Source organism: Denticeps clupeoides, chromosome 20, assembly GCF_900700375.1.
Source record: "Denticeps clupeoides chromosome 20, fDenClu1.1, whole genome shotgun sequence".
NCBI classification, from domain to species: domain Eukaryota; kingdom Metazoa; phylum Chordata; class Actinopteri; order Clupeiformes; family Denticipitidae; genus Denticeps; species Denticeps clupeoides.
The window spans coordinates 17,154,927-17,174,570 of NC_041726.1; the positions used below are offsets into that span (position 1 = coordinate 17,154,927).

The 19,644-nt window shown below is 41.2% G+C and overlaps 4 protein-coding genes across 9 annotated transcripts in view; all 4 read left to right on the top strand.

Moving 5' to 3' along the window:
- The first annotated feature begins 473 nt into the window (after positions 1–473).
- On the top strand, positions 474–4,169 carry gjb9b (gap junction protein beta 9b). Its single transcript, XM_028963872.1, has 2 exons — positions 474–612; positions 2,422–4,169. The coding sequence occupies exon 2, from the start codon at positions 2,445–2,447 to the stop codon at positions 3,228–3,230; it is 786 nt and encodes a 261-aa protein (XP_028819705.1). The 5' UTR covers positions 474–612; positions 2,422–2,444; the 3' UTR covers positions 3,231–4,169.
- Positions 4,170–7,147: 2,978 nt separating this feature from the next.
- pef1 (penta-EF-hand domain containing 1) lies at positions 7,148–12,694 on the top strand. 2 transcript variants are annotated; one of them, XM_028964108.1, is made up of 6 exons: positions 7,155–7,208; positions 7,842–7,860; positions 7,939–8,115; positions 9,313–9,468; positions 11,306–11,449; positions 11,644–12,694. In XM_028964108.1, the coding sequence occupies exons 1-6, from the start codon at positions 7,188–7,190 to the stop codon at positions 11,871–11,873; spliced, it is 747 nt and encodes a 248-aa protein (XP_028819941.1). In that variant the 5' UTR covers positions 7,155–7,187; the 3' UTR covers positions 11,874–12,694. The 2 variants fall into 2 exon arrangements, with proteins under 2 accessions (XP_028819940.1, XP_028819941.1); XM_028964107.1 differs by having other exon boundaries at positions 7,148–7,208; positions 7,842–8,115.
- A 108-nt stretch (positions 12,695–12,802) lies between these two features.
- smim12 (small integral membrane protein 12) lies at positions 12,803–14,802 on the top strand. The gene is made up of 2 exons (XM_028964109.1): positions 12,803–12,862; positions 13,135–14,802. Exon 2 carries the CDS (start codon positions 13,137–13,139, stop codon positions 13,416–13,418), a length of 282 nt encoding a protein of 93 aa, XP_028819942.1. The 5' UTR covers positions 12,803–12,862; positions 13,135–13,136; the 3' UTR covers positions 13,419–14,802.
- Positions 14,803–17,690: 2,888 nt separating this feature from the next.
- dlgap3 (discs, large (Drosophila) homolog-associated protein 3) overlaps positions 17,691–19,644 on the top strand; it is a 152,969-nt gene continuing 151,015 nt past the window's right edge. For all 5 annotated transcript variants that reach the window (XM_028963325.1, XM_028963324.1, XM_028963327.1 and 2 more), the window contains exons 1-2: positions 17,691–17,791; positions 18,152–18,544. The gene's annotated coding sequence lies outside the window, so the exon portion shown is untranslated. The remainder of the gene's footprint in view (positions 17,792–18,151; positions 18,545–19,644) is intronic.

Sequence of the window (19,644 nt, forward strand, 5' to 3'; positions counted from 1 at the left end):
TGCCCTGAATACGTTCCGAATGCACTGTACATATTTTCTAGATTATGTGATCCTAGCATTAAATCACTGATTACTGCTCAATGATATTTTGATAAAGGATGTTCACAGACTTTTTTTTTTGCTTCCAGAAGAAATCACGTGACACACACACAGAGTCCAGGGTTGTAGAGCAGTATTCTAATTATATAAATACAAGATGTCTAGTTAAAGGATCATGCATCAAAGAGCACTAATGAATCTTTGGTGGTGAAAAACAACACAAAAAGCCTCAAGATCGGATGTGCTGTAGTCCAGCAGATTTTTGCGCTCTATGACAGTTTGTCAACGTGAAGCCGAATGCTCAGTGTCAGGAGCTATTACACATTAGCTAGTGATGTCTAGGTGCATGTCAGTATGAAGACTTTTGATCGCAGCGCTTTCGACAACAGGCTGAACAGGTTTGCAGAGTTGTGACAGCCACACCCTGTTTCTGTGGCTGACGGAAAGGTCAGAGAATTCCCCTCCCTCCAGGTGCAATGTACTGAGAGCTTCTCGAGTTCATCTGGCAAGCCATCCAGCCCTATGATAACTAACATTTCCTTGTTAGTCTTTCACAGGTCCTGGTACAGTAAGGTAAGACATTTGATGGCTTTTATTCAAGATTTGTTTGGTTTCTGTGTGCAAAATCATGGCTATGGTGACGTTTCCTGTATGCAAAGGGAAGCTGTCCAAACAGCGGGCAGACTGGATATTGCACTTGGACAGGGCCAAGATAAAAGAAAAAGAATGAAACAATACAGATTCTGTATTTTTGTATAAAACTCAGCAGTGGAAAAATCACACGTTCATTACTCAAGTCTAAATAAGCAGGTGCTGATGTCAATTCAGTAAACTAAACAAATTATAGCTTTTTAAAGTGATTTCTTGCTTTTGTGGACAAAATATGACAAGGTATAAGTTATAACAATACATTTTGAAAAGAAAAACTGTGCAAGCAACCATACAAGCAAAAGCAATAAACAAAACTAACAAAAATGCTTTTGCATTTGGATCAAAGTTTGTATTTTATTACAGATATTTAAAGATATCAGAATAAATCAGTCAAATTGTTAATGGGTTCAGGTTCCCAACAGGCTGCAGTAGTTGGGTTCCCTTATTGTGAAGGGCCATTGCAGATTATTCCAGGATCATGACATTCCACTGAGGAAAGTGTGATATTACCCAGTATGGGAGGTTTAGGTGCAACAGATCACCACCATCATCAATACCAGATGAGGGAATAATTATAATGAATAATGAAGTTTTTTTGTTTGTTTGCTTTTCATGCATAAACAATGTCAGGTCCATTGTGTTCACCTATGCAAAAAATGTTCCACCTGTGCAAAAACAGATCGACCTTCATTTTTGTGGCATGGGCTATGATGCCTGTTTCACTTATGCGTGCCAACAGTTTAACAAACACTGATGCTGCACAATAAATACCTAGACATACCTACATTTCTTCTGTTTTTGTTTGCTGTAAATTGCTTGGCTCTTGAGAACCAAATCCTATTTCATAAAGGTTACATGTCTAATTTGGTATACTTCATTTATTGTTTCCCTTATGAATGAAGAGCACCATTTGTTTGTTACTATAACAATCAGGTGCCCCTGTCCCACAAGGTGACACCTGGTGACTGTCCTGTTTCCCCTAATTAGCTTTGTGTGTTACCTCCATCATTTGTAATTAGGACCTGTATATATGCAGGTCCTAATTACAGGTGCCATCTCTCCATTGTTGCTCATGATATTGTCACTGTGGCAGGGCATGGTAGGAAAAAGAGAATGCAAACAAGGGATTTTTCTGACAAACTCAAAACAGAGCACAAGGACCCTCACAGAAAAATAGTACTGAAATAAAAAGACTAATGACTGGACAAGGACATGATACAGCAGGCATACATTTATACACCGGAACACAGGTACCCACAATCAGGAAATCAGGGAGACACAATAGACAACACAAAACGCCATTCCGGAACACGGACTCAGAGCACCCTGATAAGTGAGGGTTTGACAGATATGTATAGATCTCAATATGTACAGTACAAGCCAAAGGTTTGGACACACCTTCTCATTCAATATGTTTTCTTTATTTTCATGACCATTTACAACTCCACATATGTTCATTCATAGTTTTGATGCCTTCTAGCATCAAAACTATGAATGAACATATGTGGAGTTGTGTACTTTTTAAACTTCTTAAACTTTTTGTTAAGTGGAATACATTGGGGACCTGGATATTTCTTCACACAGCAAATGTTCACCCTGCTATGGACTTTTGGTTATTCCTGCTAAAGTGTTGCTTCAGCAGATACTCTGACATATAAATTGGTGCAGTTGGGTGAGTTGGTGCATAAATGTTGTGGCTAATAAAATGATTTGTATTCTCCTTTGATTTAGGGGTGTGATTCTTCACAGAAAAGATGAACTGGTCCAGCCTGGAAGCCCTACTCAGTGGGGTAAATCAGTATTCCACAGCGTTCGGGCGTGTCTGGCTCTCCATGGTCTTCATCTCCCGTGTGTTGGTGTTTGTAGTGGCGGTGCAACGTGTGTGGGGAGATGAAAACAAAGACTTTGAATGCAACACGCGGCAGCCAGGCTGCACCAATGTGTGCTACGACCATGTTTTCCCTATCTCCCATATCCGCCTCTGGGCTCTACAACTCATCTTTGCCACCTGCCCATCACTCATGGTAGTGGCCCATGTCAAGTTCCGGGAACAAAAGAACCAGAAGTCTACGGAAAGCAACAATGGAGAAGTGCTCTACGCTAACCCTGGAAAGAAACGAGGTGGGCTCTGGTGTACCTACATGCTGAGCCTCTTCTTTAAGGCTGGATTTGACACAGGGTTCTTGTATATCCTCCACCACATCTATAAAGGCTTTGATATGCCAAGGGTCATCAAATGTTCTCTGGAGCCTTGTCCCAACACTGTGGATTGCTACATCTCACGGCCCACTGAGAAGAAGATCTTCACACTCTTCATGGTGGTCTCCACCTGCCTCTGCATCCTCATGTGTGTCTGTGAGATCATATACCTGCTGTGCAAGAAAACTCATAAGGTGTATGCACAAAGGGTCCACACACGTGTGGAGAATGAGAGGCTCAGGCTGACCAGCTCAAGGCCTCGCCGGTTGGACCCTACTGCCTCTACTAGCGAGAATGTCAGTAATATTCAGAAGGAGTTCATTCCAGATACAAAATGTTGAACAAGCTGGTCAAAAGTGCCTCCTAAAATGTGGATTTTGAAGTAGATGTATCTCACCTCTGTGTATTTTTTGGAATAGCAGGAACTAGAACGTCTATAAGAACTAAAATATTTCTTCATCTACTACTCCAGACTTAGTTCTGTTGCCTCCTGACATAGAGGGAGGCTTCAGCATTTAGATGATCCACGTCTCAATGTATATTATCACTGGGTGCTCAGGTTACATCCCACAGTCTGAAACATACTGATTAATTGAACTGGGATGCTGAATTGGACGTGGAATATATGTGTGTTCATCTTTTGAACTGTGCCTCTTGGCCCTTAAAGATTGCAAGGAAATATATTTGGAAAGGATCATCACAAATATTACCAATTTTTGGACTGTCGGGATAAAGCTAAAAGTGATGGCAAGAAAATATTTTATAGAGCTACACAACTTTAATACAGCAAAGCGGTAAAAATCATGTGAATATGTGTGCCTTCATCTTAAATTGAATTATGAATTACATCTAAATGTAAAGAAAACCCCAAAAAGGTTACAAAAGATGTTCTGTTCCTTTACTCAAAAAATAGCATACTTCTTGTGCTGTCTTGCAGTTTCAAAAGTTCCATGGATTTCTTGGCACCTATAAAATGTGAATGAGGTCTCTCTCTGTGTGTGTGAGAGAGGGAAAGTAGGCAATGCCCCCTGGTGTATGGTACAAAAACCTTTCATCTGTTCCAGTTCATTTATCCATTTGTCTGAAACTCTTAGCACTTAAACAGCCTGGAAGCTGAATATAATATTTGAATATAATATCATTCTGTTTCTCTGCTCCTACCACCACATCAATAACTATAACTGTCTCATAACTATAATGCTCTTTTTAGGTTTGAATTTATCTAAAATAAACAATGTTTTACTATCTGTATTTATTTTTAAATAAATATTCACAACACATATGATGTATTGCTTATTTGAATTTTTATGATAATAATTGAATATAGCTGACAATGAAGTTCAAGAACTGATGTGAACAGGCAATTTCATCAGGAATGTAGGATTATGATAAAGTCTTTAGTTTGTGTCGCTATAGATTTCAAAACAAATATTGAATGTTCTTCATTAACTTATTACAACAACAACATTTCCATTTACGGCATTACGACCTTTTCCAGAGCGAGATACAGGGACAGTTGCCCTGGAGCAATTTAGGGATAAGTGTCTTGCTCAAGGACACAATGGTACATGAGATAAGTAGGATTTGAACCTGGGTATTCTGGTTTATAGGCAAGTGTGTTACCCACTAGGCTACTACCACCCTGCATTTATTTCTTAAATAGCCCAAAATTACATACAGTATGTCTCGATGGGCTTTGACAGGCCCTACAGTTGACACCCCCCATACCTGACCCTTCTACACACAAGGAATAACTCTAGGAGAGAGAAAAAAAGAAAGGAAGAAACTTTGGAAAGGAGTGATACAGAGAGAGACCCCCTTCCAGGGTAGAGTGAGCCTGCAAGTGGTGTCAGTGCAGGGTTTGTGATTGTGATTACTGGTCTCTTCACTGAAGTCTGGCATTAGTCTGTGTGCTTGATTCAGTATCTTGGAGAGAACAAACAGAAGCAGCGGCAGATGGTGGCATTGTATGACTGATACTGAAATATGTGGTATATTACCCTAATTACCCTAACTAGGACAGCCTAACTAAGGTGAATGTAACACTATCTGTGCTTAACAGGGTAAATGTGCAATAAAGTGGAATTAATAATTGACAGTGTCTGGGACTTTAACAGAAGGTTAGAGTAAACTGTCACAGTCAATACCCCTCCAGCCCACCAGAGAGCACCAGGCCAGACAGAGAGACGCTGCCCGCTCTTTGAGTTGAATTTACTTCCATAGACGCCAGCCTTATTTTCCCACGCCCGACTGATTGATATCCATGACCACAACCTTTGCCTGTCCCCGACCTAGAACTTTGCCTGCCCCTCTTGTGACGACGATCTCTAATTGGATTCTCCAGTGTGACCACGACCTTCGCCCGCCATTGACCTTGAGTTTGCCTGCCCCCTTTTGATAATACGATCTTCCCCGTTACCCCCCACGGAGCCAGAGTTCCCTCCCCACCGCGCTGCGGCGCTTCCACGGCCACACTCCCGTCCCAGCTCACCTCCGGCCGCCTTGTCACCGGCCAAGCGCTTCCGGTCCTCCTCTCCCAGTACGACGACTACTCCACCCGCTCCAAGCATGCCTGCGAATGCGTCCCCGAACTCGGCCAGTGACATAAACAGATGTGTTTTCAGTTTAGATTTAAACACTGAGACTGTGTCTGAGTCCCAAACACTGACCAGGAAGCTGTTTCACAACTGAAGAGCTCTAAATGAGAAGGATCTGCTCCCAGCTGTGACCCTCTGTACTTTGGGTACCAGTAGTTACCCTGCACCCATTGATCGCAGGGGGCGTTGTGGGTCATAAATAACTAAAAGTTCACTCAGGTACTGCGGGGGGCGAGACCATTTAGAGCTTTATAGGTCAAACGTAGGATTTTGTAGTCAATCCTAAATTTGATGGGTAGGCAGTGCAGTGATTGTAAGACAAGGGTGATGTGGTCAAATATCCTAGTTCTAGTTAGAACTCTGGATGCTCTAGTAGGTGCATGAGGTAACTACAGCTAGTTCATAATGCTGCAGCCAGACAGTAATGTGTTGCAGTAATCTAACCTTAATTTATTAAATGCATGGACCAACTTTTCTGCATCGTGCATTGAAATGATATTTATAATTTTTGCAATATTTCTAAGGTGAAATAATGCTATCCTAGTGATATTATCTACATGTGAATCGAATGGGAGACCTGCATCAATGATGACACCTAGATCATCAGGTTTAACAGAATGGTGAGCATCCACTGTCTAAAGTCCTTCAGACAATTCTCTATTCTGTTTAGCTGCTGCCTCTCATCTGGCATTGCTGATAGATATAACTGTGTCGTCAGCGTAGCAATGAAAGCTAATACCGTGTTTGCGAATGACGTCACCTAAAGGTAACATGTATAAGGAAAATATCAACGGACCTAAGACTGAATCTTGTGGAACACCAAACTCTACTTTATTATGTGAAGACAAATCACCATTGATGTCCACAAACTGATACCAATCAGTCAGATATGATCTGAACCATACAAGGGCTGTTCCCTTAATCCCAACAACAGTCTCTAACCTGTCAAGGAGCATAGCGTCATCAATAGTGTCAAATACTGCACTCAGGTCAAGCAGGACATGCAGCGAGATGCGTCCCTGATCAGAGGCCAACAGCAGGTCGTTTACCACTTTAACCAGCGCTATGAGTGCTATGATGACGTCTAAATCCCGATTTATATACTTCATGAATATTGTTGCTGACTAGGTATGCACTCAGCTGCTGGGACACGACTTCTAAAACAAATTTCAGTTTTTTATATAAACGGAAGGTTGGATATCGGTCTATAATTCAAAAGCTGACTGCGATCAAGATCAGGCTTTTTAATCAGGGGTCTAATGACTGCTACTTTGAACGAACTTGGTACGTGGCCAGTGCTAAGCGACAAGTTAACAATTTTAAGGATAGGATTTATAACATTGGGTGCTACTTGTTTAAGGAAACTTGTTGGAAGTTGGAAGATTTAAATATATATTATTATATTTTGTTTTTGTCCAACTGAGTCTAGAAAAGACAGGAATGCTGTTCTTAGTGGATGTTAAAGTCGCCGAGAATTAGGGCTTTATCCACATATTTAGGGTAGAGCATGACTCAATCTCGACTGTTTGCGTGACTCAGAAAGCTCGCCTTTAAATATATGAGTCTTCCACATTCATGACCAATCAGTGTCCAAAGCGCCGGTTGCGGCTTTGACTGACAGCGGGGTGGACCAATTACCCTTTAGAAGGCGGGTGCTTACGTCGTCTTTTGAAAGTGGTTGTGGATGAAGTTGTGTCAGGAATGAATTTCCAGTACGGCCAGGTAAAATCATGTTGTTTCCTTTATCAAGTTTTTAAAAATGACATCAGCTAAATCATTTTGCTCTGTGGACCTAAAGGGATCCTGTCTTGTCGGTGTCGTACTGTTAACAGTTCCCGTGATTCAGATTCTCATGGAAGTTCCTGATTAGCTTAGCAGTTGCTATCTGTCATAATGTCAGTAGCAGCGCGGCTAATAATGTTCGCCGTCCTGTAGGTCGTTTATTTTTCCTTCACGTTCGAAAAATAACTAGACGTAAGTACAGAAGCAATTTTGACTCTCATTGGGCTGCTTGTTTAGCTCCGGAGACGGAACTGGGCATCTCTTAACTGCAGCAGATACATGTTTAATACACATTACATCAGAATGAGGTGTTAATGCATCATATGTGTTTTACTTATGTAAATTGCTAAAACTCGGCTTAGGAAAGGTGGTCTTTTTAATGTATCTTGTAAAGCATTTCTTGTTTGGGTCGGAGTTATCTTATGGCGTGGTTTTGTTAATATTTACGCTTTTTCTTTTAAATATCTGTTCCAATAGATATATAGTTCTATTCATTAACTAACTGTGGGTGAAATTGCTTTACATGTTCTTGCAAACCTTGTGAGTGTTAATCCGTTCACCTGTATTTTCCAGGGATACCAAGGTGCAAGGCCACCGTATGGAGGAGGTGCCCCTCCTGCTGGACCATCTGCTCCTTATGGAGGGGGATATGGGGCTTCGTATGGGGGGGCACCTGCTCCACCAGGTGCTCAGTACCCAGGAGGCTCGACCCCTGGAGCTCCCTATGGGTCTTATGGGAGTCCGGGTGGCACTGGTGGTCTATATGGAAGTGTACCAGCACCTAGAGCTCCTTACGGAGGTTATGGACTTCCCCGGGGAGGTTCTTATGGACCACCACCTCCAACAGGTGAGGCAAGAGGCCTCTGAAAATATTCAAATTCTGTCTACACATCAGAGAGAAAGGTGTTACTGTAATTCTGTGACATACTGTAAAGAGCTGAAGTGAATCATAATATCCGGTTAAAGCAGTGAACAGCTAGTTTATTAATTTAAAGCTGGTAAAATGGTCTCTGAGTTTCTGAGTCACTATATTCATATGCAACTTTTTACAATGTACAGTACAGGCCAAAAGTTTGGACACCTTCTCATTCAATGTGCTTTCTTTATTTTCATGACCATTTACATTGGTAGATTCTGACAGAAGGCATCAAAACTGAATGAACACGTGGAGTTATGTACTTAACAAAAAAAGGTAAAATAACTGAAAACATGTTTTAATATTCTAGTTTCTTCAAAATATCCACCCTCTGCTCTGATTACTGCTTTGCACACTCTTGGCATTCTCTCGATGAGCTTCAAGAGGTCGTCACCTGAAATGGTTTTCCAACAGTCTTGAAGGAGATCCCCAGAGGTGTTTAGCACTTGTTGCCCCCCTTGCCTTCACTCTGTGGTCCAGCTCACCCCAAAACATCTCGATTGGGTTCAGGTCCGGTGACTGTGGAGGCCAGGTCTCCACTTTTTTTGTTAAGTACATACCTCCACATGTGTTCATTCATAGTTTTGATGCCTTCAGTGAGAATCTACCAATGTAAATGGTAATGAAAATAAAGAAAACACATTGAATGAGAAGGTGTGTCCAAACTTTTGGTCTGTACTGTACATTGTAAGCACCTAACAAATAGAGCAAGGCCCCAGATGAGCAAGACAAGAGGCAACAGAGGTATCTGTTACAGACTAGTCTGTTATGGGTACCTCACCATACCTTCAGATGCCTAGTTGAGTCTATGCTGACGCAAGAGTTATTTTATTGTTGTATACATAAGTGTTTTTCAGTTCATTTTCACTAGTGTCTCCTAATTTACTTTTAATTAAGCAATCCGGTGGAGCTGCTACAGGAGTCATTAAGTTTTTTGGGTGGCGCTGTTTTAAACTGTGTTTAGACCTTCTGAATGGATGAAATAAACATCTGCTTAGCTGTGCACACTGCCATCCCTATCATTAAACAATTCCCCCATGCAGAATGAAAATGGAAAATTTTAGGTAAGTGACATTTGAGTCTCTTCTCTGGTCGTGACTGAGTGCCTGGTTGCTCCCTGTCGTCTAGGTAACGTGCCGCCAGGCGTTAATCCAGAGGCACAACAGTGGTTTAGTACCGTGGACACAGACCACAGCGGCTACATCAACCTGAAGGAGCTGAAACAGGCACTTATCAATTCTAACAGCTCTGCCTTCAATGACGAGACCTGCCTCATGATGCTCAGTAAGTGGGGGTAGATGGACTCTTCAAGATATTATACAGTGCCTCTGGATAGAATTCACAGCAAATCCCTTTTTATATATTTTGTTATGTTACAGCTTTATTCTAAAATGGATTAAATTCATTTTTGCCTCAGATTTCTACACACAACACCCAATAATTACATGATGAAAAGTTTTGGCAAATTTAAAAAGCAGCAACTTTGTTGATGCACCTTTGGCATCAAATATGATGACACAAGCACATTCCTCCAGAGATGTTCAATCAGATTTAAGTCTGGCTTTGCCACTCAAGGACATTCACAGAGTTGTCCTGAAACCACTTCGATATGTTGGCTGTGTGCTTAGGGTCATTAAAGATTAACCATTCAAGAGCGCTCTAGAGCAGGATTTAATCCAGGATGCTGCAGTCATCAACGTCCTCACAACATGATGCTGCCACCATCATGGCATCATGTAGGGATGGTATTGACCTACTGAAAGTGTCATTGTGATACACAGCACACGGTTCACACAACAAAATGTGTCCTCTGCTTTTAACCCATCACCCTTAGTGAGCAGTGGGTAGTCATGACCGGTGCCAGGGGAGCAGTGTGTGGGGACACACAGATTGGGATTCGAACCGGCAACCCTCTGATTACATCCAAATGTGATGTTTGGCATTCACACCAAAGATTTCAATCTTTCTCATCAGACCAGAGAATTTTGTTTCTCATGGTATGAGAGACATTCAGGTGTTTTTTTTTGGCAAACTCCAGGCATGCTGCCATGTGCATTTTACTAAGGAGCGGCTTCTGTCTGGCCACTCTACAGGCCTGATTGCTGAATTACTGCAGAGATGGTTGTCCTTCGAGAAGGTTCTCACCTGTCCACAGAGGACCTCTGGAGCTCTGACAGAATGACCATCGGGTTCTTGATCACCTCCCTGACTTAGGCCCTTCTTCCCTGAATGCTCAGTTTAGGTGGCCGGCCAGTTCTAGGAAGTCCTGGTGGTTTTGAATTTCTTCCATTTACGGATGATTGAGGCTGCTGTAGTCATTTGGACATTCAAAATCGAAGAACATTTTCTGTAACCTTCCCTAGAGTTGTGTCTCAGGACAATACTATCTTTGACTTCATGCTTGATTTGGGCTCTATCATGAACTGTCAACTGTGGGACCTTAAATAGACAGGTGTTTAAGAAAATGTCAAACGACTTTCCAAATCATGTCCAGTCAACTTTTTTTTTTTTCCATATCTGGACTCCAATTAAGATGCAGAAACATATGAAGGATGATCAGGGGAAACAGGGTGCACTTGAGCTCAACTTTGATTTTCATGACAAAGGCTGTGAATGCTTATGTACATGTGCTTTCTCAGTTTTTTTATTCTTAATAAATTTGCCAAAACCTTTTTTTATGTTGTCATTATGGGGTGAATTCTGGGGTGGAAAATTTATATTAATACTGGAATACTGGCGTTTACAGTCCTTTATTTACCTTCTCCCACGTTCTTCTCCCACATGAAATCAATGTTTTACTACATAGGAATTTAGATACATAGGAGACACAAAATAACAATAAGTGGCTTAACACTGAAGGAATATAACCAGTAATTACTTTTAAACCCCGAAAGTAACAACTTTGTTTTATTTTGACATGAAAGACTAGATAAGTGAGTCAGATAAGTGCAGTCAGAATAATAAAATGTCTACAGTCTGTACAATATGCACCATATATTCATATTAGTGGGAAGAATTACCTCAAGTCCATGGTGGTTTTAGAAGAAGATTTAAATCCAGATCAGCTAGACGCATAAAGACATCGACTGCCTGTGCTGATACCTCGTCTGATCTTTTGCAGACATGTTTGATAAGACCAAGTCTGGACGTATGGACCTGTTTGGCTTTTCAGCACTTTGGGAGTTTTTGCAACAGTGGAGGGCCCTGTTCCAGCAGTTCGACAGGGACCGATCCGGAAGCATAAGCAGCAATGAGATGCACCAGGGTTAGACTTCACCATGACCTGATCCACATCAACACTGCTCTAGTACCAATGAAATGCTCAAAAACAGACAGACTGTGTGCAATGTTTACAACGATGCATCATACATGACTAATTACTAACTAATTACAGTAGGTGTTCAGTCATTTTGCACATGCTGAAATAGCGACTAACCCCCTGCGTTCTCACTCTGTCAGCTCTCTCCCAGATGGGCTACAACCTGAGCCCTCAGTTCATCCAGACTTTGGTGGTTAATTACTCTACCCGAGGTCAGCCCAACGCCATGCAGTTGGACCGCTTCATCCAGGTGTGCACACAGCTGCAGAGCATGACGCTGGCATTCCGAGAGAAGGACACAGGCATGACTGGCAACGTCCGTATGAGCTATGAGGATTTTCTGTCCAGTGCCATTGCTCGTCTCATGTGAGGGACCTGCACAGCTGTCACTTAGAGCAAACTACGTTGAGTTGACTGTGCCATCAGTAGCTTTCTTCCCTTTGAAATTCCAAAGTGATTGTAAAACATGAGTCAGCACATCTGCATTCTCATCAGGGAGTAACCGACTATATATAGATATATAGTGTAGGGCAGTCACACATATAACTCGCCTGAACAGCCTGAGACCAATTCCACTAAGTAGCATGTGTCTCTTGTTAAAATCCATGTTCTAGAGTTCGATTAAACAAGTGAGTGTTTCTATTTCATTGACCAATATACTTTCACCCAGATCCATTCCAGTCTGCTTAGCAGTTTTTTTTCTCCACTACACAAATGACAAGTTAAAAGGACAGGGGTTTGCATTAAAAGATGAGGGGGGGTGTGAATTTGTCTGTTTCAGCCAACATTTGAAACTTGCTGGTCAATAAGTGCCAATTGATTAATGCCTATTTTTGTGCCTGAATAACACTGTCTTTATTATAATATTTAAGGAAACAAACATGATACTCTATGCCTTTATGTTTAATACTCTTTGTCTTTGGTTTTTCAATATTTCTTTTATTACCATTACATACATTCATGAGGCCTAAGAGGTGTTGGAGATCAACATTAATCAAAAAGTAAATGTACATGCTTTTCATTATTTAATTTATTTAGTTTCACATTAGCATCATGTAAGATTTTGGTTAAACTTTGTACGGTTATGTGGTCCTTTTTTGTTAATATTTTACTTGTTTTATTTTTACGTGTTCAAATGAATTATAATTTGATATTTTACTGCATTTGAATAAAACCCCAAACTTTCTGTAATGTGTGCTTTTTGTCCACTAGATGCCACTGTTTTCATTTTCATAGTTTCGAAAAGCAGTCCTATTATCCAATGATACAATGAGTTTTAGCTACGTCATACGGAGTCTCAGCCAATGAATGAGGTGGGCGGTGTTTAACGTGGAAGTGACCGCTTGCACGTTACTAAAGGTGAGTAGACGTGACATTATTTAAATGCAGTAATAATATTCCGTTTGGCTAGCCCAGATGATGACATTATAAATGTACAAGCATGTCGAAAGTAACGTGACTGTCCTGTAGTCGAGCAGTTTCTGAAGATGGTGAAATTGGAGGTGACTCCCGTAGTGCCCTTATACGCTGTGGAGTAAAATTAGACGGCATTACTGAAATCCTTGCTAATTTACTGTATTGTTGTTCAGTTGCCTCAGTAGTCGCGAAGTGATCGATAATTCTGTTTTCAGCAATGTGGCCGGTGGTCTGGACCGCCATGCGGACGTATGCGCCCTACGTCACCTTCCCCGTGGCCTTCGTAGTGGGAGCAGTGGGGTATCACTTGGAGTGGTTCATCCGCGGAAGCCCACCCCCCCGCCAGGAGGAAAGGGGGGTCCTGGAGCTGCGAGAGGAGCGGAAGCTGGAGGAGCTGACTGGTCGGGACAGCACTCAGGTCACCAGTCTGAAGGACAGGCTGGAATTCACCCCCCGGGCTGCTTTAAACCGCAACCGCTCCGAGAAGAGCCAGGAGTGATTTCATCAGACACCTTTGACAGAACTGGTAGAAAAGTCCAGCCAGTCCCCTGGCCTGCCACCAGAGGGAGATGTCGGATTTGGGTGGGTGACAGCAGCAGCCCTGAGGTTCTGGGGCATATGACTGTCTGCTGAACATCAGGACCTCCTTGGGTGGCTGTGCAACAGCAAGCCTCTTTGTGTGGGATAGAGAGAGTGGCTGTGTGATTTTGAGACTGAAACGAGCAACAAATGACCCGTGTGATAACATTCTGTCAATATTTTCTTGCATTTGTGATTATGTTGTCAAATGCATGTCTTTATTCTATTCTATTTCTAAGGATGCTTTTCATTAAAGCCTGAGCAGATACAGCATTTCTGTATGAAAGCTGTTTTTAATCCTCCTCTAAAATGAAAAAGGTTCCAGTGGCTGAACATAATGAAGAAGAGCTGCTGTCCTTGCGCATTCTGCTGCTTACTCACCGCACTGCACCTTTTTTCCCGCTGTCGGTGTCAATGCCTTCAGTCTGTGCTGTGTTCTGAATAAATCGTGAGCTGCGGTTGACAGGAAAAGGCACAACTCGCTGTGATGGTCGAGTAGATACCGCGAGCAAACAGGAAGTGTTGATGAAAAGGAAAATGTCTTCCTGGTGCCCTCCTTATCAGTGAGAGCACCTCCCAATCTCAGCATTTGGGATTGTTTTGATGAACATCCCAAAATGTTTTGGGTTATTTCAGTTTTCCATTTTCATGTTTTGGGTGTATCTGCTGATGGAAATTCAGATTTTTAACTTTCCATTGAAATCCACCGGCGTCGTCAGCAGATGTTTTGCCAAATTGGCTGTATGGAAGGATACTCTTGTAGAAATCTCCCCCCGGCAGACTGCATGACCTTTTTAATGCCATGAAAACAAAAAATTGCTCTCCTGCAGACTGTGTCTGCAGAATTTACAGTGATTAATAATAAGCAGGCATTAAAAGGCCTCTCTGTGGGCTCGAGAAGGAGCTTAATAAAACGACCCCTCTCTCTGCCAAAAAACAAAAAGCTGCCAGCAGTCCTGTGAAAGTTTACGAGTGCATGGCTCACACTTGGCATCTTTGCATTAGTGCGATGTGATGTTTCACAGTCGGCTTTAAAAAAAAAAATCACTCCAAAATGTCCAGGCCACTGCAATCCCATCAATTAGCAGAAGACTAATGGAAAGTGAGGGAGTGCAGCAGTGCGTCCTGGGCCGTGCCAGACATTTTCCATCCTGCCTGAGCATAGTGTGTAGTGCTTCCAACCGACGTCCAACCTGCTCATGAATTATTAGACTGTTCTCAGTCATGTGAGGATGATAATGAATAGAGGGCGGTGGTGAACAGGGCAGGTCATGTGGCCACTATGCCGCAGGGAGCCCTAGTTTCTCTGACTTCAGGTCCTTGTGGGTGTTTTTACATTTTTATTACTGAAGTGTATGCTGGAGACACTAAGCTATTTTTATAGCACTTTTTTAGAATCTGAACCTCTTTTGTTGGTCATGCTGGTTCACACTTTACAGGTTCTGTATTTATTTGTGCCTTAATAAAATGGACAAAGTCACAAAATATGCAGTAATGAACCTGGTTTAAGTGTAAATACATAAATAACAGCACTTTCAGAGCCATGTTGAGAGCAGCAAACAGGGTATAAGGGCTGGAAAAGGCACATGAGTGGTGCACAGCATTGTGTAGGACAGAATGATCAGGTAACTGTCAGGTTCTTGCAATAACTATACTCATAATTACATATTTTCCTATAAAATGGTGCATGCATGTGTTACATTGTTTAATGATGCAAATAGCTCATTATAGCATCATCATAAACCTTTTTTGGTCTGACTTTAAAAGACTTTAAAACTCACTGAGTACCAGAACTAAATTAAAATTCAGTAGCATATGCATAAATAACTAGTTTACACAACAATAGGAATTTTATGGTCGTAGTAGCCTAGTGGGTAACACACTCGCCTATGAACCAGAAGACCCAGGTTCAAACCCCACTTACTACCATCGTGTCCCTGAGCAAGACACTTAAGTTGCTCCAGGGGGACTGTCCCTGCCACTACTGATTGAAAGTTGCTCTGGATAAGACCATCTGATTAACGTTGTAAATATAAAATTTTATACTGTATTTACTGCAGTACTGGATTGCAATCAAACATACTAGGATATTATCTGAACTACATAGCTACATACATAGCTACGAAATTTAGTGATATACTAATAATATAGTTCTGTATATTCTTGTAAATAGCATGTTTATGTGTTATGACTGGAGATTGGAGAATAAAGAGTGTCCTGAATAAGGATTAGTGCTGGTCACCAGTTTCTCACATGTTCTGATATAGGCCATATTTGTAGGAGGGCATTGCTTTCATTAAATGGCGCTCAACTATTTTTCCAGCTTTTATTTTATTACTCCCAAATAACCCCTCTGTTCAAAGTTGGTGACATAGTCCCACACTAAGGCCATCAAGAAGAGTTTTGGATAGAAGGCCTTCTCAAACCCCTGACAGCATTGTAGAGTAGTGGTTCTTAACCTTTTTTGTGAGCTCTTCCGATGTTCAGATTTTTAAAAGCCCAGCCTTCTTTGCGAGCTCTACTAGCAGGGAAATAAGCAGGTTTCGATTATTATCACCAGTTGCTTATCCCCATTTGATCTCATTAGCATCCATTTTTGCATCTTTTTCACGATAATTAAAATGTATCACGTGACAACGATGACCAGGAATTGCAAATCAAATGAATATTTCATTTAAAGATTAATGTTTAATATAACAAATTTACAACATGCAAAACACTTCTACCAATCACCAAAACAAATTTACAAGCAGCGAATCATATGGAAAGGATAGGTACTTTAGACTGCAACTTTGTATTTGCTGACCGAGCCGAGTTGACCTGGGCCAAGATTTATATAGCATACAGGATTCTACAGTTTTGATTATCCTTTTGGGTGTGTTATCGTTTATTTTTACAAATATAATTTTGGTAACCTCAGCACAGATACAATTCCGCTCTCCCCCTATCCAAACCCCCACCCCCCAATACGATCACTGGCGCACACAGACCCCAGATTGGGAACCACTGCTGGGGAGGACAAGATTTGCCTGAGTTGAGCTGAAGGTGTTCTCCAGGTCCTGTAATCCTTTTTATAATTTTCCAACCACCCAACAGGAACCATTGTTCCTAGACAGGCGGGAAGCGGGAGCATCGCCATCCAGCCACTTTGCTCAGGATGTGGATGGGAACCCGGCAACAATGAGTGAGAGTTTAAGCCGAGCCACCCTGAGGATTCCCATCATCTCAAGAAACAATGGAGAAACACAGTCAGTCCTCCGCTTTCCCAGGGGTCCATGAGCTCGGTTCCCACCATTCATTTCCATTGTCTTACTTTGAACTTAGCTTTTTTTAGTATTATTCTTACTAAGGAGTACCTGACTTTTGATGTCTTGTTAGTGGCTTTCTGTGGGGAAATACGGCAGTTAGATTGTGGTTCTGAATGACATTTCTTACTAAACTCTTCTGATGTCACAGTAAAAGTTCCCACTGGAGTGGTCACAGATTTTTTACACTGTCCGATTTTTTGTGCTTTTTGCATCCAAGACAACCCCTTTGATGAGGACATTGTCAGGATGCCCATTGCCACTCCATTATCTGGATGAACAGTGAACAGAAAGCTGCTTGGGACATGAGAGGGACATGCTATAACGGGTTCAGGAAGCAGCTCCGGCCTCCAGCCTGTTTCCTCCCTGCTGAATGAAACAAGGCTTACAGTCTGCTGGTCTGGTAACTGATGCTTGGATTGGCATTTGTTCTGGTCTTTTTTGGGATAAACATGATCAGTCACTGGTGCTGTGTAATTTATCACAAGGAGCGACAGAATCAAATAATAGGCATGACCATGAACTTCTGGTGATAAAAATTCATTTAAACTGCAATTCCAAACAGAAAAACTAAAATAATATCCCTGGCTAAAATGGTTAAAAATACACATTTTAAGTATTGTAAGTACATTTTCAGGATATTATTATCTTTTTTTCATCTTTAAGAAAACAAGGCAGAAACATAACAGGGAATTTGAGCAGCGCTTTAGTTGCCTTGCCGAACGCAATCCCTACGCACTGCGCATGCGCTCAGGTTCTATCCGCTACGCGTTCATGGAACACGTGCTTGAAAGGGAAATCTTTGATTGGTTGTAAAACGCGTGAGCCCTGATCAATCGGTATACTAGGAAATCGGGTTCTGACAAAAATTCCCCTTTGCCTCAATTTTTAAAACACGTTATAACAAAGTAATTAAAGTAATTAAGGCGTTAACTTCCCGCCCCTTATATATAAATTAAATCAGCGCTGTGCTCAAAGGCAGATAAAGGTGAAAAAATTATTTCTCTTTTAATCACGGATTATTCAGACCTTTGGTGAAATTGGTTTGCTTGTCATGTATTCTGACTGGAACTCTATTATTGCATTTAATTAGTGAGGCTGATCAGGATGCAGTGGAGTTGAGTTGTTGTTTTTTGTATTATTATATAAGTTAGAATCATATCTGACACCTAGAGCGCATATATTTTTTTAGCATAGACTTGGTGACTATTTTTAGTAACATTCAAGCAGCTAGAGCCCAAATTCTGTTATTTCCAGGCCTGTGCCTGCCTGCTCTCTGCAGTCTGTTGTGCCGTCGCCTGCGCCAGGAAGTGACGGAAGGGACTTTGTTCTATGCCACGCTGTGCAGGTTGGCACCTTCACCTCAGACTGAAGCCTGGCTGAAAGAGAGAGAGGGCGTGAAGGGGAAGCGGTTGGCATCTGTGCCTGGATTCCCTGGGGCCGAGCAGGTTGATGGGACCCTGTGTGCTATGGAACAGTCTGGAAAAAATCCCCCTGTTTGCTCTAGTTCTGCAGGCTTAATTTATGGTATGGATGTTATCTTTGCATTTCAGTGTTTTGCTTTTTTTGCTTGTAACCAGAATGTGCAGGAGTGATTGGCAGAGATGCTGGGGACATGAAGGAAGTGAATGGATGCTCTTGGGTCACAGAGACAATGACGGGAAGTAGAAAGCGATTTGCGGGTGGCAGCAGATTTTTGTTGAGACCCCTGGACAGCTACAAGACCAGCGGGTAGCTGAGGGTAAGTGACCCAGCTACAAACCTGTTGTGTCTGGATAAATATGAAATATGTAATGAAAAAATTCAAATGTTTCATTGAGTTTTAGAGGCTCCCCTCTCTCTCTCTTTCGCTCTTTCTCTTCATCTGAACATCCAACTCCAATGTTTTTTTTTATCTACAAAATTTATGACAAAGTATCTTTATCAATGAACCTTTATAGCATGATGGAAACAAGAAAAGAAGCAATATAAATGCTGGTCATGTGACGATAACTAACTAAATGTATGTAATATTGGTGAGGAGATGTTATTTAATCTCGTTTATTATTTTTATGCAGTATTCTGTTTCTAATGACTGTTTCCCATCCAGTCACACAGTTTGACATCACTTTCTCAATTCCCATTTGTGGTATTAATTAGATTTCATAATACTTGTGGGGAATTAGTAGATGGCTGGGAGAGAAAGATTAAGAAATCTTTGGACACATTTTCTTTCTAATTAAGTTTAAAAGAAAACAGACTGTGTGAAAATAACTATAATATAGTAATATTTGACGAAAAGAAAATTATGTTTTTGTCTTTTCCACAAGGTATTTGTACTATAGTGACTGGGTTAAGTAAATTGCATTACTTAAAAAAAGGCCAAAAGTTCAATTTTCAATGACTGATGTGTCATCAGTTTTTGTGGACATAAAATAGATTGTAGATTAAAATAGTCATGATAACTGACTAAAATGTGCAGACTTTTGGTCGTTTGAAGCTCGAGTACGGCATAATGAGCATTTAAAACTTTCTTAAAATGTCTTAAAATTTGCAATGAAATAAAAGATTTTTATTCAGCAGCTGCCCTTCTGGCCTTCAACTAGATAAATGCCTTGTTATGAAAAGAGATATAGTTATTTCTTTTAACTTTCTAAATATGTTTTAACTGAAATTGTGCATGTTTTGAAATGACTAAATAATTACATATGTAAGCAAGTAAAAGACTTTTTGCTTGAAGAAGATTTTTCATTTGTTTACAGAGTTAAAACATTTTAATTACTAATTAATTAAAACATTTGCACAATGCTGTAAAATTGCAAACTGGAGCAGTGGAGGCCTAGCGGTTAAGGAAGCAGACCT

What these genes read in the sequence shown, in the direction of transcription:
- pef1 (XM_028964107.1), top strand. Translation starts at nt 7,188, where the DNA reads ATGAATTTCCAGTACGGCCAG. An exon ending in GACCTGCCTCATGATGCTCA is followed by an intron (nt 9,469 to 11,305) that starts GTAAGTGGGGGT and finishes GATCTTTTGCAG; the next exon opens with ACATGTTTGATAAGACCAAG. An exon ending in CAGCAATGAGATGCACCAGG is followed by an intron (nt 11,450 to 11,643) that starts GTTAGACTTCAC and finishes TCACTCTGTCAG; the next exon opens with CTCTCTCCCAGATGGGCTAC.
- smim12 (XM_028964109.1), top strand. Translation starts at nt 13,137, where the DNA reads ATGTGGCCGGTGGTCTGGACCGCCATGCGGACGTATGCGCCCTACGTC.
- gjb9b (XM_028963872.1), top strand. Translation starts at nt 2,445, where the DNA reads ATGAACTGGTCCAGCCTGGAAGCCCTACTCAGTGGGGTAAATCAGTAT.